Source organism: Perca flavescens, chromosome 15 (assembly GCF_004354835.1).
Source record: "Perca flavescens isolate YP-PL-M2 chromosome 15, PFLA_1.0, whole genome shotgun sequence".
Lineage (NCBI taxonomy): Eukaryota > Metazoa > Chordata > Actinopteri > Perciformes > Percidae > Perca > Perca flavescens.
Window position 1 is genome coordinate 18,101,363 of NC_041345.1, and position 19,151 is coordinate 18,120,513.

General features: G+C 38.7%; 1 protein-coding gene across 1 annotated transcript; it reads right to left on the reverse strand.

Annotated features, from left to right (window-relative positions):
- Positions 1-10,554: 10,554 nt before the first annotated feature.
- fkbp10a (FKBP prolyl isomerase 10a) lies at positions 10,555-18,621 on the reverse strand. Its single transcript, XM_028600416.1, has 10 exons — positions 18,314-18,621; positions 17,448-17,593; positions 17,175-17,364; positions 16,185-16,330; positions 13,602-13,791; positions 12,671-12,816; positions 12,364-12,553; positions 11,977-12,119; positions 11,321-11,484; positions 10,555-11,229 (listed from the first exon to the last, which is right to left on the reverse strand). Exons 1-10 carry the CDS (start codon positions 18,514-18,516, stop codon positions 11,041-11,043), a joined length of 1,707 nt encoding a protein of 568 aa, XP_028456217.1. The 5' UTR covers positions 18,517-18,621; the 3' UTR covers positions 10,555-11,040.
- Between the last annotated feature and the right edge of the window lie 530 nt (positions 18,622-19,151).

Genomic DNA, 19,151 nt, shown 5'->3' on the forward strand with positions numbered 1-19,151 from the left:
CATATGTTTTTTTTTTTAAGTATGTTAGAGGTAACCAAGAGGTCGAATTAATGGTATTAACTTACTGCTACCTCAGAAGTGTTACAGTATTATAGTAACAGGATTTTCAGATTTCTGTTGGTATTTTACATTATTTCACCTTCACAGTCATTTTAACTTAATGGTTTTGGAAAAAAAGTTTCATACTTTCTGCACTGCAACAAACACAAATTCATAAAACTCAACTACATATTAACACAACTACAGGTTAATAACGCAATATCCAAAATTAAATTGTTGTTTCATTCATGAATCTTTTTGGCTTCTTTTGTCAGGACTTATTACCTCATGTTCCAACTTGTCTGAAATGAAATGTATGATAAAATAACCAAGTTTCTGATGATTGTTATAGAATACTAGCATAGTATGATGAAGTTATAGTATGTCAAAAAAGTCATAGTATAGTATGTCAAAAATATTGAAAAAAAAGTGAGCAAAGTGATAAGTAGGTCGAAAAACATAGTATAGTATGTAGAAAAAGTGATAAAGTCATAGTATAGTATAGCTAAAAAAGTAATGGTATAGCATGGAAAAAATTATAAAGAAGTCATGGTATAGTATGTTGAAAAAGGGATAAAAAAGTCATAGAATAGTATGTTGAAAAAAGTGATACAAATTCATAGTATAGTATGTCAAAACAGTCGTAGTATATAGTATGTCGAAAAAGTGATTAAAAAAAGTCATAGTATGTTGAAAAAAGTGATAAAAAAGTCATAGTATAGTATGTCAAAAATATTGAAAAAAAAGTCATAGTATAGTATGTTGAGCAAAGTGATAAAAGGTCGGTATAGTATGTTGAAAAACAGTATAGTATTTTAAAAAAGTCAGAACAGTATGTTGAAAAAAGTGATAAAAAAGTCATAGAGTAGTATGTTGAAAAAAGTGATACTAATTCATAGTATAGTATGTCAAAACAGTCATAGTATATAGTATGTCAAAAAAGTGATTAAAAAAGTCATAGTATGTTGAAAAAGTGATTAAAAAAAGTCATAATATATTATGTTGAAAAAAGTAATAAAAAAGTCATAGTATAGTATGTCAAAAATATTGAAAAAACATTCATAGTATAGTATGTCAAAACAGTCATAGTATATAGTATGTCGAAAAAGTGATTAAAAAAGTCATAGTATAGTATGTCAAAACAGTCATAGTATATAGTATGTCGAGCAAAGTGATAAAAAGTTGGTATAGTATGTCGAAAAACAGTATAGTATGTAGAAAAAGGTGATAAAGTCATAGTATAGTATGTAGAAAAAAAGTGATTAAAAAAGTCATAGTATAGTGTGTCGAAAAAAAGTGATAAAAAAAGTCATGGTATAGCATGTGGAAAAAATTTATAAAGAAGTCATGGTATAGTATGTTGAAAAAAGTGATACGAAATTCATAGTATAGTATGTTGAAAGAAGTTTCATACTACATGACAAAAAAGAGGTGAAGCTGTCAAATTATAATGCAAGAAAATGATATAGATAGATAGATAGATAGATAGATAGCACTTTATTGTCCATATACACGGAAATTTGTCTTGCAATATTTAATATATTTAATATTTAATGGGTAGAACACCTCAAAAAAGTTTAAACATGAACTCAAACATACTCAACAACAGAGAGAGGGGGGTGGGGGGCTAAAAAGCTTGAATCATTTTACTTTTAATTTTCACATTAAAGGGAAACTATGCAGTTTTTGGTGATACTATTGTGAGCTAGCTTGAGTGCTAGTTTGACACTTGTTAACCATTTCTATTTTTAGCTTACAAAACAGTGATTCTAAGAATACTTGTTTGAATTCATAGACATTTGATCTTATAACAGCATCCAAAAAAGTACATCAGAAAGAAAAGTAAAGTTTTTACCTCAAAAACAACCTTTTGTTGATAACGCCGTCAGGAAGTTTCAAATGTGGCTCCCTTTTTAGCAAGAATGTAGGGAAACTAACTGAGCATGAGCACAGTGAGTCTCATCACTCTAGGTTGTTTCTGATTGGAGGAATTCAAGGTGTTACAACCGTCCCCTGTTACAACCATAGACAGTATATAATGGACCAATAGACCCCGTTGCTCTGGACGGAGACCAGTGAAGGCTATTAGAAGCACTTTTCCGGTGATGGCCAGCTTTACTGCGCAGCCTCCAACTGAGAGAATGTGACGTGAGCAACGTGTCTGAAAGTTGTAAATCTTCTGGTAGCTGTGCCGAGAGAAATCTCAATCATTTCCAATCTTACAGATACGGAGAGTGTAGGTATATGTAAAGAGATAACATAAGCACAGGCTAATTATTGCTAACTAACATGCTAGTTAACATTAGTAATTAAACCTAAACAGCTCATGTAAGTCGAAACTGCCTGCGAGCTTCTCCTGTACTATACGGTAATTCCTCTACTGTGCGACAGTAAGTCACTTGGTTATGACCCAATCTTTAGCCTATTTTTACAAAAACGTCTGCTACGGAGCCATAACGTGAGGTACAAGGTAATGAAGCCTTTTATACATTGTCGTGTTTCTTTGGAACTAAACAACGGACAAATAGAGTCTTCAAACATTTCTGATGTAAAATTATTCGCAGTCAAATGACGTAAAAAAAAAATGGCGGTCAGCGGAACAGGAGGTGATGGCCAGTTAGCAACAAAATGGCGCCATAGATGGCTCGAGTTCTGAAGCGAAGCTTACCCCCTTGGTTACAACTGTCCCTGGTCTCCCCAAAGTAATAAAAAGTTAGTATGTAGGCCTAGTATGTCAAAAAAAGTGAGAAAAAAAAGTCATAATATAGTATGTTGAAAAAACTGAAGAAAAAGTCATAGTTGTTTAATACAGTGATAAAAATGTATAGTATGTCAAAAAAGTCATAGTGTAGTATGTCGAAAAAAAACATTGGTATAGTAGGCTATGTTGAAAAAAGTGATAAAAAAAGTCATAGTATAGTATGTCGAAAAAAAGTGATAAAAAAGTCATAGTATAGTATGTCGAAAAAAGTCATAGTATAGTATGTCGAAAAAAGTCATAGTATAGTATGTTGAAAAAAGGGTTAAAAAAGTCATAGTACCTACACAGTAGAGCTTCGTTCGGGCCCAAAAAATCCACCGACCGGCCCGACACATTAACTGGAATTATGAACCCGAGCCCGATTTCAACCCGACACTTTTTTAATCCGTGGGCCGTTATAACTGACGTTCTCAACTACAATTCAGAGTTGTTTGAACTGCAAAACTCTGTTTAAAATGATCTTAATGAATAATGCAACAGGAGCGAAGCATGTAAACTGCGCTGTTTGTTTATTCAGAATGGAACGGATCGCAAATGGATCTGAATGAAGAAAAGTAAAAAACTCAACGTATTTCTCTGTGAGGGCTTGCCCGCTTGCATCGCCCCCAGGGGGAGCCTACGCTTGGAGAAGTAACAAAAGAGGACGTTGAAGGCTGACTATCATCTTTTCTGCCTTGGCGAGCCTGCTTCATGTGTCTGTTCATCATCCACGTCCCCGTTTTATTTGCTGTCATAGGCGAACAGCGGCCGCACTTAATGCACTCAACAAAGCCTACACATATGTTGTCACTTACCACGACTTGTTTAAAATGGTTCCACACCTCCGACTTTCCTCCAAACTTGCTCAAAGGTAATTCTCCCGTTTTTCTTTTTTTCTTTACATCCTCAAGCTCCATGTTGCACTTAAGCTCCACAATACAGCCCGCAGCCCCGGTGTGATGCGTGCGAGAGGAGGAGACTCCGCGCATGACACATTTTGTAATTGTAGTCCAACTTGTGTAACTTTTTGGACACATTTGTTACTTTGGCCTAAATAGATAATAGTTCTGATTATGGCATAGCTTTCTCCCCACCCAATTAGGCTAAAGTAATGATTAAAAAAAAAATGCTTGATCAAGGGTCCGGCCCGGCCCGAGGATAGTGGCGGAAAATAAAACTTCGGGCCGGACTCGGGTCGGGCTCGGGCTCGGGCAGAGTATCTAAACTCTAGTACACAGCATATCTTAAAAAAAAAAATCCTTCCTTCCTGTAATGTAGCCTACAACTTGAAACCAATTGCACCATAGAGGTTTTAAACTCTAAACTTTTTGTTTAACAATTGTTCATTTATCACCCTAAGTTATCTGACTTGACAAACCTGATTTGGCTCTTCCACTTAATATGTCAGACCTCAAAACTCACAGAGACACATAGGACTTGAGCACTCACCTTTTGGACTTCAAAGTATTCTCTTATCCTTCTAAGCTATCTGATCTGACACTAAACCTATGTTGTTGAAACATTTGTCTCTTTCACTTTGTGTATGGGACTTCAAAACTTAATTAGACATATAGGACTTGAACACTCAATCATCTGTTTTCCAATTATTTTCTTATCCCTCTAAGCTATTTGAGCAGGTAAGTATTTGAAGTTTTTGACATATTTGTCTCTTTCACTAGTGTATAGGATCACATAAGTTTCAGAGACACGTAGGATTTGAACTCTCAACCTTCTCTCTCCCAATTATTCGCTTTTCCCTCTAAGCTAACTGACTTATGACAAAAACAAAAAACAGTATTTTTGCCAAAAATTTTCTCTTTCACAAAGTATACCGGACCTCAAAACTTCCTCAAAGATATAAGATTCAAACACTCAACCATTATCTTATCAACCTAGGATATCTGACCTGACACAAAGTTAATGTTTTCATGAAAAATTCATAGTATAGTATGTCGAAAGAAATGATAAAAAGTCATAGTATAGTATGTCGGAAAAAGTGATAAAAACGTTATAGTATAGTATGTCGAAAAAGTCATAGTATAGTATGTTAAAAAAAGTGATTAAAAAGTCATAGTGTAGTATGTCGAAAAAGCCATTGTATAGATTGTCAGAAAAAGGGAGAAAAAGTCATAAAAAGTCGAAAACTTTGATAAAAAAAGTCATATTATAGTATTTCGAAAAAAGTGATAAAAAAGTCATAGTATAGTTTGTCAAAAAAAGTCATAGTATAGTATGTCGAAAAAAGTGATAAAAAAGTCATAGTATAGTATGTTGTAAAAAGTGATAAAAACGTCATAGTATAGTATGTTGAAAAAAGTGATAAAAACGTCATAGTATAGTATGTTGAAAAAGGGTTTAAAAAAGTCATAGTACATAGCATGTCTAAAAAAAAAAAATCCTTCCTTCCTGTAATGTACAGCTTGAAACCAATTGCACAATAGAGGTTTTGAACTCTAAACTTTTTGTTTAACAGTTGTTCATTTATCACCCTAAGTTATCTGACTTGACAAACATGTTCATGTTTTTGTGATTTGGCTCTTCCACTTAGTATGTCAGACCTCAAAACTTACCGAGACACATAGGACTTGAACACGCAACGTTTGGACTTCAGATTACTCTTTTATCCTCCTAAGCTGTCTGATCTGACACTAAACCTATGTTGTTGAAACATTTGTCTCTTTTCACTAGTGTATCACAGAAGTTTCAGAGACACGTAGGATTTGAACTCTCAACCTTCTATCTCCTAATTATTCTCTTTTCCCTCTAAGCTAACTGACTTATGACAACAACAAAAAGCAGTATTTTTGCCATATTTGTCTCTTTCACAAAGTATAGCGGACCTCAAAACTTCCTCAAAGATTCAAACACTCAACCATTATCTTATCAACCTAGGATATCTGAGCTGACACAAACTTAATGTTTTCATGAAAAAGTCATAGTATAGTATGTTGAAAAAAATTATAAAAAGTCATAGTATAGCATGTGGAAAAAAAGTAATAAAAAAGTAATAGTATAGTATGTTGAAAGAAGTGATAAAAGTCATGGTATAGTATGTCGAAAAAAGTAATAAAAAGTTATAGTATAGTATATCAAAAGAAGTGATAAAAATCATAGTATAGTATGTCAAAAAAAGTCATATTATAGTATGTCGAAAAAAGTGATTAAAAACTCATAGTATAGTATGTTGAAGTCATATTATAGTATTTCAAAAAAAGTGATAAAAAAGTCATAGAATAGATTATAGAATGTCAAAAAAGTCATATTATAGTACATAAAAAAGTGATAAAAAAAGTCATAGTATAGTATGTCGAAAAGTCATATTATAGTATGTCAAAAAAAGTCATTAAAAATTCATAGTATAGTATGTCCAAAAAAGTCATACTATAGTATGTTGAAAAAAGTGATAGTATTGCACATCTAACATTATTCATAATGTACATCTTGAAATCTATTGCACCATAGAGGTTTTGAACTCTCAACATTCTGTCTTCTAATCATTTACTTATAACCCTAAGCTAGCTTTCTTGGTAAACACTTCTATTTTTTCATCATTTGGCTCTTCCACATTGTATGTTGGACCTTAAAACTTACTGAGACATGTAAGACTTGAACACCCAATCTTAGGTTTTCTAATCATTCTCTTATCCCTCTAAGCTATGTGACCTAAAGCAAAAAGCTTAGTTTGATCTTTGAGGAGTTGCTAAGAGTCCATGTCCATTATTAACTAATTAATTGCAGATGAGATTGAAGATGGCGCCGGGTGTCATGGCACGCCATCTCTCTGTCCCTGTGTCTTTTCTCTCTCAGTTGTTTATTGTGTTTATAGTGGCGTCTTTGCTTGTTGTAAATACCCAATCGCTGTTGGTGTACGAGCGCCAGGCACTTTATGACATATGTAACTTTGTTCGGAGGATTCCTCATGAGTATGGTCAACAACAGAAATCGAGGCTTCCTCCGTTTCTGGCTTCAGTACCGGAGGAACTGTTTCGCCGTAAGCCAGTTTTCCTACCCCGAAAAAGGACCCGCAGGAGACACGGGCGTGCACGCGGTACACGCTCGGGCATACATGTGAAGATTAAAACCGTAGAGAGGATGATGAACAGGGATCATGCTGTGTATGTCAGATGTAAATTGGATTTTGCGTGCCGACAGCGGTGGATTCTTCCTGTTTACCCTGTGTCTCCTGAGCTCGATCAGCTGTTGCAGCCCTGCTGGTCACAAAGGATGCGTGGAAGGGGAGGTGCTTGTCTGGATAACTTGCGTTACCTGGATTGTAAAACTTCATCGGGTGTTGAGGTAGGGAAAGTCCAAATGGCTCTCCTTAACGCTCGGTCACTGTCCAATAGGACGTTTATCCTCCGAGACTTTTATGACTCCCATGAATTGGATGTAATGTTTTTAACAGAGACGTGGTTGCATGTCGGTGAATTAGCGCCCCTGGTGGAACTCTGTCCTCCTGATTCCAGTTTCTTCAGTTCTCCTCGACTGACAGGCAGAGGAGGTGGGTGGCCTCACTTTTTAAGGACCGTTTTAAATGCAAACAGTTGCTAAACCTCCCTGTCTTCACTAGTTTTGAACTGCAGCTTTTCACCTTGAATAATCCCTCTCTTGTTTTGGTTGCTGTTATCTATCGTCCACCCAAATATCATGATAAATTTATTTCTGAATTTGCAGACTTTTTATCCAGCTTTTTCTGCAATATGAAAGGATTTTGATTGTTGGTGATTTTAACATTCACATTTGTTGTATTGACAAGCCTCTGGTTAAAGACTTTTTAAATATTATTGAGTCTTTTAATCTCACACAATTTGTGACTGGATCAACACATCAGCACGGACATACACTTGATCTAGTGTTAGGTTATGGGTTGTCTGTATCTGTAAATGAAATTTCTGTGTTACCTGTTTTAGATCACTCAATAATTTCATTTGAAATTTTAATTCCAAATTCACTCATCCTTGGGAAAGAAACAAGGACAATAAGGTCATCTCGTCATATCAGCACAAGAGCTTTACATGATCTAGCTATGGGTTTGCCGGATGTGGTCGATCCAGTATTTAATCAGGCTCTTTCAGTTGACCTCCTTACATCTAATTTTAACAGTGTTCTTCGGGGCCTTCTTGACTCTGTGGCTCCAGTAAAGACCCGGAGGTGTCTTATAAAGAACCATACCCCTTGGTTAAATGATGATTTACAAATGCTTAGAAAGAGCTGCAGAAAAATTGAACGTCAGTGGCGCCACTCAAGGCTTGAAGTGTTTTATCATGCATGGAAAGACAGTCTGACCAACTACCAATCTAGGATGTCAGCTGCAAAAGCAGCCTACTATTCTAATTTGATTTTAAATAATAGGCATAATCCCAGACTGTTATTTGACACTGTTTCTCGACTCTCACAGCGTGTTCATGCAGTTAGTGGTACTGACCTATCTGCACATGATTTCTTATTGTATTTTAATGAAAGGGTAGAGGACATTAGAGCCAAAATACCCCAGTCTTACAGTGACAATGCAGAGTGTGTTTTTGATTTGTCTATCTGCACAGGACAAGGCTTTTCTCAATTTGAACCAATTTCCTTGGCTTCTTTGAGTAAGGTTGTAACAGTAGCACGGTGTACAACCTGCTCACTTGACCCTCTGCCTTCTTGGGTTGTCAAAGAGCTATGGCCTACATTAGGACCTTATGTTTCAATGATCTTAAACTCTTCCCTCCTCACTGGAGTCTTTCCAGCTTGCTTCAAAACTGCTGTGGTTAAACCCCTACTAAAGAAGCCTAGTTTGGATGTAGACTCCATGACCAACTATAGACCTGTCTCAAATTTGGCTTTTCTGTCAAAAGTGTTTGAGAAAGTGGTCTCAAATCAGCTCTTAAATTATTTGTCACTAAATAAGCTATTTGAGCCATTTCAATCGGCTTTCGGGTAAATCATTCCACAGAAACAGCACTTACAAAAGTGGTGAATGACTTGCTACTGTCTATAGATTCGGGGTCAACAAGCGTTTTCTTGCTGTTAGATCTTAGCGCTGCTTTCGACACGGTTGACCACTGTATATTACTGGATAGACTTGAGAAATTCTTTGGTATCTCAGGACAAGTTCTAGAGTGGTTAAGATCCTACCTGTCAGAAAGATTTCAATGTGTTTTATATGACAACATATTTTCGAGTCCTGTGCCGTTAACCACGGGGTTCCCCAAGGCTCTGTACTGGGTCCATTGCTTTTTTCTTTTTACCTATCCCCATTGGGTCAGATTTTCCGTTCTTTTGGGATTGCTTTTCATTGTTATGCTGACGACATGCAGCTGTATATGCCACTAGATGTAGGAAGCGAGTCTAACACAGCTAAACTTGAGGCCTGTCTTGCAGCTGTTAAGAGGTGGTTATCAACAAATTTTTGTTGCTTAATTCTGCCAAGACCGAAATGATGGTTATTGGACCAGCAAAACTAGGTCATCTTTATGATCACTTTACTTTGTCTCTCGATGATTGTGTAATCAATCGTAGACACCAAGTTAAGAATCTTGGTGTGCTCTTTGATCAGACACTTTCTTTTGGTTTACATATTAAGGAGGTGACCAGAGTTGCTTTTTTCCATCTCAGAAACATCTCAAAGATAAGATCAATACTGTCGTTTAAGGACGCTGAGGTCCTCATTCATGCCTTTGTGTCATCCAGGCTAGATTATTGTAATGTGCTTCTGTCGGGTCTGCCAAAGAAAAGTCTGCGGAGTCTGCAGTTGGTTCAGAATGCTGCGGCTCGTGTTCTGACTGGGGCCTCCAGATATGAACATATTACACCAGTGTTAGTTTCTCTCCATTGGCTCCCTGTTCATGCCAGAGCAGACTTTAAGGTGTTGCTGCTAATTTATAAAATATTAAATGGCAGCGCACCGTTGTATCTCAATGACCTAGTGAAACCCTATGTGCCTGCTCGAGCCCTGCGTTCTCAGGGGACGGGTCTTCTGAGTGTCCCAAGGGTTAAAAAGAAGACAATTGGGGAACGGGCCTTTTCCTTCCGCGCACCAACATTGTGGAACAGCTTACCTCTGAACATCAGGCAGGCTTGTTCTGTTGAGGTTTTTAAAGCAAAGCTAAAGACCCATCTGTTTACTGTTGTGTATGAGACCTAATTTTTAATCTAATGTTTTTCTGAGAGTGTGTGTTATATTTTAGTCATTGGAACTGTTTTTAAACTGCATTTTCTATGTTCTGTACAGCACTTTGACTTGAAAGCGCTTTATAAATAAATGTATTATTAAGCATCTTGTCATTGACAGCAGGTCTATGAGTGGTGGAGCAGTCACAACTATCGATATGCAAACAGATGTTTAAGGACATTTCTCCACCCATAGCAGCTCCACAATGACTGAGATATAAAACAGAACCAGGTGCACATGATTTCCCATTCACAGTCATTTTAACTATGATTTTCATAAAGTTACACAATGCAACACACAAAAAAAAGTCTCATAAAAACCTAATAATTGTTTAATAACACAAAAGTACTAAAATATTAGAGATTTCCTTTGTCATTTGTGTGCCATTTACAGTCAGTCATCCATTGTTTTGTCTTCTTTTGTCTAAACTCATTACCTCATTATATGTTCCTTCCAACTATAAAATGTGGTTCCATCTGTTTCTGAATGTCATGTTTTATTACAAATGGTTTAATGAATACAATGTTGATGAAAGATTTAGGCCACTCAATTGAAGTCTACCAAACTAATTCACATACACGTCTGTACATAAACAAACTATTTAAGAAATAAAGTAGGTGTCTTAATTTTACTATAAAACTGTTTATTTTATGCTCCACAACACTCTTTTTGTGATACAGTTTCTCCATGATAGATAATATAATAAAGAATAATATTGTACAAACTAGCCACTCCCAATTATACTGTACAACCAGTGGTTTTTCATCAATTGTATGAGGCACTGCATTGACTACTAGTTTTATAAAGTAATATTCTGAAGGTAGGACCCAGCCCAAATGGTTTCTTCAAACTTCAAAGCAAATATTTTCAACAGAACACAATTTCACTAGAGGTCATTTTTCTTCCTTTCACATTTTCAAACCTGTTTCCTCTGCACATTTTTTTAACAGAATCTAGCAAAGTGAACTGTCTGACTGCCTTAAATAAAGGCTCAACAATGTTTCAATCTCTGAAACATTAGCTGCACGACAGTTGCTAAGATGGCGGTATGACCTCAGCCACTGCATGCCTGTTCCTTGCCACCAATGAAATACTGTACAAGTCCTCTTTACAGCTCATCTCGTTTCACTTGTTCAGACTCGTCATCCACCTTGAGTTTCAGTTCATATTCAACAATCTTCCCATCTTCATTGCGGTCCTGGTTATTAAACATGTCCTTAATGATGCTGTCGGCATCAAACCCTGGCAGAAGACGACCTTTGCCCTCCTCAACTTGGAGCATGATGAAGGCTGAAAACTGGAGAAAGCGTTGTGATGTTTAAAGCACGTTTATTCCCAGGCTGTTTGGATAAGATTTAGCAGGGAGAACTATTTAGTTGTCTGCTTACCTCCTCTAGAGGTACCTCTTTGTCACCGTTGAGGTCCATAGCAGGAAAGAGGGGATTAGGGCTGTCTCCCAGCCACACAAACATGTAGCCTTCAGGCACACCCTTCTGCAGCTCCACTAACTCCAGCTCAAAGAAGAGCACTGCACTCCTGGGAACTCCTCCAGCTGGAGACCCCAAAACAGAGAAAACATAATTTGGGGTAAAAAGAAAGTGTGTTCAGAATGCAACCTGAGCAGTTCCTATTAGAGATGGTCCGATACTGCCTAAAACGCTGGTATCGGTAAGTACTGGAGTTTATGCACCGATCCAATACCACGTAATAAAGCCCTAAAGAAAATCTACGTTAAAGTAGTTTATTTATGTTCTTTTTCCATTATAACTGACTGTCAAACTGGATAATAAAAGAAGTTCTGTAGCATTAATTGTTTGTGTTTGTTCATGTTTCACAAAGAGTTTAACCCGAGCCAGACCGACAACAAAGATAGAAATCACATCACATCCATACAGGGATAGTAGTATACAGTTGTTAAAACATAATAAAATATATGACACACTGGTATCGGATCGGTACTCGGTATCGGCCGATACGCAAGTTCAGGTATCGGAATCGGGAAGCAAAAACTGGTACCGGGCCATCTCTAGTTCCTATGACTGACCTCCATTTTCACCATGTCCCCAGTGTGGTGGAACGACCACCTCCCTCCTCTCGCCCACACACATGCCACTCAAACCTTTCTCCAAACCCAGGATCACCTTATTTGCTCCAAGAGTTGTGATGGAAGGTGAGTCGTAGTGGTCCCTGGAAATGGACACATAAACTGTTACCACTCTTAACAATGGGGATTTTTAAAATGCTCACTAAAACATTTCCATACAGTACATCAAAACCTCGAGCCAAGCAGACATATGTGCTGTTGTGAGGGATACATAAAAATGGTATAATATCTGCAATTCTAGGCCCACTGCAATCTGTCAGACAAGGAGCCAGCAATGATTACATGCATAAACCAGGAGGAGGATGCAGTGTAGCAGATGGCGCTCACGAGGAGTACAGCAGGGTGCCGTCCATCATGGAGCAGTTATAACGATACTGAATCAAATCGTCAACTTCACTGGTCACTTTGCAATCCTGAGGCTTGTAGGTAGATTTAATGTCGACTGGGTCCTCGGGGTTGTGGAAATCAATGACGTGAATGTGAAAGACCAGCACGGCAGAGCTAGGAATGAGGTCTCCTACAGCGGGAGAAAAAAAAATAAACAGGGCAGTGTTACAAACATAAACAAGACTAAGAAGATGTTGGTCCATTCCAAGTGTCTTTTGAATCCTCCCAATTCATGTGTCAAACTCACCAACTCCTTCTTGGCCATACGCCATGTGAGGAGGGATGGTAATCTTTCTCTTCTCTCCTATGCACAGCCCATGCAGGGCTTTGTCCATCCCTTGGATCACATATCCCTTGCCGATGTAAGTGTTATAGGTGCTGTTTCGCTTGTAGCTGTCAAGGGAAGCGTTAAAGGCATAGTAAGGATTTTTTGAAGTGGGGTTGTATGAGGTACTTATCCATAGTCAGTGTATGTTTATTGTACATGGCAGCCAGAACACCCGCAGTTTACAGAAGCAGGCAGGAGTACCGGCACGTAAGCTAAGCAATGTATTGCTGTGGACGGGCGCAGCAGCTAAATGTATTTTAGCCACCTAAAAAATGAATATCAGTTTAAGTGTATGCTATATTTAGAATATTTTCACGGCTTTACCTTGTTGTCAGACAGCCCTTTCCGACGGGGAACTGAAGCCATTATCTATGCTATCTTCAAATCCACCCGACTCATTTGACAAAACAATCATTTTTACCACACAGAACACGGGAGATGTCGGTCTACTGCTGCCTCGATCAGCTGGATGCTTTGTGTTAGTGTGTGTGAATTTGGTTAATCCGAACTAACCCTTTAAAATACAAATTTTTGTCAAAGGAGTCTGGTGGCTTTGAAAAGAGCATTTATGTATACAACGGCTTCTGATACCTTTCCGAAAGGGCTGTCTGAAGACAAGGTAAAGTGGTGAAAATAATCTAAGTATATCGTACACTTAAACTAAAATACATTTAGCTGCTGCCCCTGTGCACAGCAGTACATTGCTTAGCTTCCGTGCCAGTGCTTCTGTCTGCTTCTCCAAATTACCTCATACAACCACACTTAAAAAAATCCTAACTATCCCTTTAAACTCAGGTAATTTTTCTTTACATTTTATTGCTTTCTAAGAATGGAGAAAGCTCAGGTTTACCTTGAGTCAAAGGCTGTGCCATCCTGGAAGGTACCGTTGTAGTGGTAGCGGATGTAATCTCCAGTCACCGTCCTGCGGATGCAGCCTTCAGGCACCTCCTTCACCTCCACAACTAGGTCATCCTTAGGGTTGAACACATCAACCAGCAGCACCTGGAACACCAGCGTAGCCTGAGGAGGGACCTGAGTTCCTGTTAGGGAAAAAGTAAGACATGCAGTGTGTCTATGTGGCTACAGTGATGTATGTGTGACTAATACTACTAAATAAGACTTGTGGTACTTAACATTATGGTTATAGGATGTGCAATTTGATATGGTATTATGCAATAGACCTTTTTCACGGCAGACATGTTGATGTGATGTTGATGTCATAGTGGGAAAAGCACAGGTGTATTCAAAACCATTAATGATGGCTGCATTCCACTTAGGAGAGGCCCTGGTATTGTGCATGCTGATGCTACGTTTACACGTGGCCGGCTATTTTCATAAACCGACGTTTCAACCTCTCCGTTTTCAAAAATGACATCGTGCACAGCTGTCAGTTTTCAGAAAAGTGTTCGGTTACACGTATATGCCGTCAATGCAGTCAAGAGCACGCCAAACCTGTAGGTGGCAGTGTAACGAGAAGCTCAAGCCCACGTTAGCCACGAAAATAGCAACAACAGCAACAAATCACTTCCTCTTTCTCTCTCTCGGCTGCCTAAACCTGTTTGTCTCAGTTTACATGCAAACGTGCAAACAAAGACATAAAAAATCTCCACTCTGGCCGGAGTTTTTAGAAAGACTCGGTTTCAGAGGCGAATTCTCCGTTTGCGTGTAAACGAAGGGTACAAACGAAGGGAAATGTCTCCGGTTGTATAAATAACAATGTATGTGTAAACAGGGTCTGACTCACTGGAATAGCTTCCTGGGACACTTGATGGAATTGAGCCATCGTTAAGGTTATCAATTTCAGCTGTGCTTTTCCTACTATGACAAGTCAAAATGTCTGCTGGGAAAAAGGTCCATTGTGCAATACAGAAGTTATTGACCACAGCATGAGTTAACGGGAAATGTGGTACCATGCAACAATAATGTAACTTGACAATAAAAGCAAATGAGACAACTTGCTCACTGTAATAGATGATGTTTGTTTTTCAAACCATAATAAAATGAACAGAAACCAATGGTTGCTTTTAGGGCATTTTCACACCTTTAAGTCCGAACCAAGGTGCGTGTTTTTGTAACATTGTATACATTTGATCCAGTTAGTTAAGATTTCACATTGCAATAATGCCACCGCACTAAAGACCTTTACATGACATACCTACTTCCCGTTATCACCTACGTGGGCTGCGTCTCCCCATACTTGACATTGCTTTGTTTGTCTAGTGTCAGAGTTTTTTCCAACTTACTCCTGCATTCCCCGTGCTACCCGCGGTTGCGTTGTTGAGAATCAAGACACGCAAACTTTACTTTGGTCTTGAGGAGCTGCAGTATTTATTCAGAGACAAACTGAAACTGACACATTATCACTTACAGTAACAACTTAAAGGTCCCAAGACATGGTGCTCTTTGGATGCTTTTATATAGACCTTAATGGTCCCCTAATATTGTATCTGAAGCCCGAAATTCAGGCTTGGTGCAGAATTACAGCCACTAGAGCCAGTCCCACAATGAGCTTTCCTTAGTATGTGCCATTTGTGTCTGTAGCTATTGAGGAGAGAGAGGGTGGGGGGGCAAGGTGGAGGGTGGGGGTGTGACCTTGACCAACTGCCACTTTGCTCGTTTGAAAGCCATGATGTCTCTCTCTCATGGGTGGGCCAAATTCTCTTGTCGGGCAAAGCAGAGAAAGGGGAGGTAACCTTGCTCCTTATGACCTCATAAGGAGCAAGATTCCAGATCGGCCCATCTGAGCTTTCATTTTCTCAAAGGCAGAGCAGGATACCCAGGGCTCGGTTTACACCTATCGCCATTTCTAGCCACTGGGGGACCATAGGCAGGCTGGGGGAACACATATGAATGTTAAAAAAACCTCATAAAGTGAACTTTTCATGCCATGGGACCTTTAAATGCTAATGCTCCCATCGCTGACACCTGTTTGCTCGGAGCGCATTCGCTGTCACTCTCGTGTTGTGGTCAACCACACACTCGCTGCGTGCACGCTAAGCACTGAACTACTCCTTAAAAGAGCTTCTCCGGTCTTATAACACAACGGTAGCCTGGCAGAACTTTTTTGTATTTGGTCTGAAAGTCAGAACAATCCAAAAATTGCTTTCACACTTGAAACAAACCGGACCATGATTTAGTTTGATCCGGACCGCCACCTCTTTTCGTCCGACCAAATTTCAGGTGTTTGGTCCGGGGGAGCTTTCACACCTACCAAACGAGGTAGTTGTGAAAGGGCCCTTAGTGTACTTTGGATAATGATCAGCAGTAATATAAAGCATATGTAATTTCTAGTAATTCTGACAATGAACAGGTCAAATCCAAGTCTACGGAAACAGAAATTAATATAAAAACTGTAATAATTGTAGGTCAGAAAGTTTGAATGTGAAATTATTATATACAAGCCACAGTCATCTTGAACATTAACAGTTTGTACCTTGGCCAGTCTCTCCATATGCCAGGAAGGGTGGGACAATGATGATCCTTCTCTCCCCGACACACATGCCCAAAAGACCCTCTTCCATGCCTTTGATGAGGTCGCCCTGTCCCAAGTAGGTGTCATAGGTTGAATTCTTCGAGTGACTAAATAGAAGACACAGTTCTTGAGAATCACAGAGATAGATGAGACATACCTTAATGATAAAACTGTTAGAATATATTTGTGAGAGTAAAGTAACAGGTTTGTAGAGTTCATGATGCTGACCTTCTTGCCTCGTTTCCCTGGGTTATGAGAGGCCATCTGGTTTTACAGTGATTAGACATTATAAAAGGGAGTGTGAGATATTGCCTGAAAAAAAAAGGTCTTCTCTGATCAGGGGGGGAACGAGGCAACAATGGTCAGTGTTTTGCAAGCGTGTGATTTGTGACACAAAGTATGTAAATGACCTGGCTCTCAGGAAACTCCATAAGTTTGCAGGAGATTAAAAACACAGGTGTTTATATCCAACAATAGCGGCTTGTCTTTTTGAGCTGAGAATGTGAAGTCAAGGTCATGTTTTCATACAGTGTGTTACATATCGTTAGCCGGCTGGAGCCAGAAGATCTGGACCATATCCAACTGATAACAGCACCATGGATGAAGCAGAGAAAGGTGAGGGTTCTGGGTTAGCCGGCATCAGATGCTGGGGGAAACGGTCTGTTTGCTAGGTTTTAGCGATAGGCTGTTTTGTCTTGAAGTAATCTGATCCTTGTGCACAAGTTTATTGTATTTTGCAATATCATTCACTAAAGCTTGTTATTAACTTTAACTGGACGAATCTTGAGTCTTATTTTGAATCCTGAGTCTATTTCTCTGATCTAACAGTAAACAAACACTATTCAGAGTGTAGTGACTATAGAATTGGAGTCAGATTAAGTCTGGCTTTTATAGGGCCAGACCGGTGATCGGTCACATTTTAGAATAAAATCCTACAAAACCTAACATCACCTGGAGCCGAAAGCTGCACCAGACAGCAGGGTGCCGTTATAGTGGTAACGGACGAAATCCGATGCCACAGTGGTGCGGTTGCAGCTTGCAGGTTTGCTGAGTGTACGGATCTGGACCTTGTCCTGGGTGTTCCATATGTCCAGCAGGAGAATATCATACAATAACACAGCGTCAGGAGGAATTACACCACCTGTTGGACAAACAACACAGATTGGCATAAACTACAACAGATAATGTATCCAACAAAGTCCTGTTACTCATGTTTATCTGCACCTGTTCCGATGCTTCCATAGGCCAGGTGTGGGGGGATTGTGATCCTCCTGCGTTCATTGACACACATGCTCAGGAGACCGCGGTCCATCCCTGTGATGAGTCTGCCCAGGCCGACTTGGCTGATGAAGGCTTTGCCTCGGTCATGACTGCGTAGACAACAAAAGAGAGAGCTGGGTGAGAGTGTATAATCGATGGAATCCACCAAAGTAGGTAGAAGTGTCAAAACAGTAGGTGGTGAAAAATGGAATCTATAGGCTCATGTCATGGGGCCATTAAAACGTTATGGTGCTTTAAAGTCTGCATCCAATGTTCCATCCACATCAGCAGTATTATTCAAAAGGTCATTATGTCCCTCTCGGCTTCATTATGATCAGCCATGTGTTTTAATATTTCATTTTGAAAACCTAGGGAGGTTATTTGACAAATGGCAACAAAAATATCCACCACCTTAAAAACCATAAAAAAGAACACATTTTCTCTACCTACAATTAAGTGTTGTATAGTAAATCACTGTTAAAATATAACTAATGTATTGTTGTAGAAACATCGAGGGGATACTAAGATTGAAAGGTAGGATTTATAGAAATGGGGATTGACACGTAGTGTAATCTCAGTTGCAGTAAATTGTCTGTGAATCCATCAGGAAATGGTTGATTGCTGTACTTTACTATGCTTATCGTAGTGTCTCCATGATAATTATAATGTTACTGAGACGGTTCAAATCACGTTGACCATTTTACAACTGAAATCACAATTTCTGCAAAAGTTTACATTAACGTTACAGACAAATAGGCTAGTTTAAAAGCTGTAAATGAACGCATTCTTGATTAATTGACATTACATTGTGTATTTCGCTGTAACCTCACCTGGAGTCAAACTTTTTCCCGTCTGCAGAGAAGGTACCGTTAAAATGATAACGGATAAAATCTTCTGTTTGCACTTCTCGAGGACAAATTTTCGGTATATCGTATCGATCGATCACTACATCCTCTAACGGCCCCGGGTTGCAAATCACAGTAACTAACGTTACGTGAAGGCAAACTAAAACCGTTAATATTATCAGATCCATTTGGAGAGTTGTAACAATAGAGAGAGACCGTGGACCAGAGGGGTGATGAGGTTGAAGAAGTGGAGAGAAGTAAGTAGCCTACCGAATGAAGTCTGGGACAGAGCTGTGTCAAGACCGCTGGAATGAGATAGACTCTCCCGGTTACGATTACAAAATAAATGTCTTCTCACATAACAATGTGAAGAAACTGACTATTACAGTGTTTATAACCACGTTTAAATAAACACATAAACAAACAAACATACATACATTCATTCATATATAACGTTACATACACAATAATTTATAGGTGACGCAAAATGGTGGGACTACAACTAGTAGGCCTACTTTGGACAGATGCAATTACCAGAAATGTACACAATTTTGCACAATAGGCTTACTGAAGAAAAAAAACTTTATTTTAAGGGGGTCAAGTTGCATATATGTGATTTTTGGAAGTGGAAAAGATTAGATGATTCGATTGAAAATGTAGTCTAAGAGGTCTAAAACAAGGTGCATCACTCTTTTCTGCTTAACATTTTCGATCTTACACTGGCATAGGCCGCAGTTGATCCATTTATTAGGAGTGTGGTGCAGCATATGCTTTTGAAATAGAATACAACCTATCAGACAAATGTTAATGCATTAACCAACAG

What these genes read in the sequence shown, in the direction of transcription:
- fkbp10a (XM_028600416.1), bottom strand. Translation starts at nt 18,516, where the DNA reads ATGGATCTGATAATATTAACGGTTTTAGTTTGCCTTCACGTAACGTTA. An exon ending in CTATGGAAGCATCGGAACAG is followed by an intron (nt 17,365 to 17,447) that starts GTGCAGATAAAC and finishes TTTGTCCAACAG; the next exon opens with GTGGTGTAATTCCTCCTGAC. An exon ending in GGTGCAGCTTTCGGCTCCAG is followed by an intron (nt 16,331 to 17,174) that starts GTGATGTTAGGT and finishes TCTTCTATTTAG; the next exon opens with TCACTCGAAGAATTCAACCT.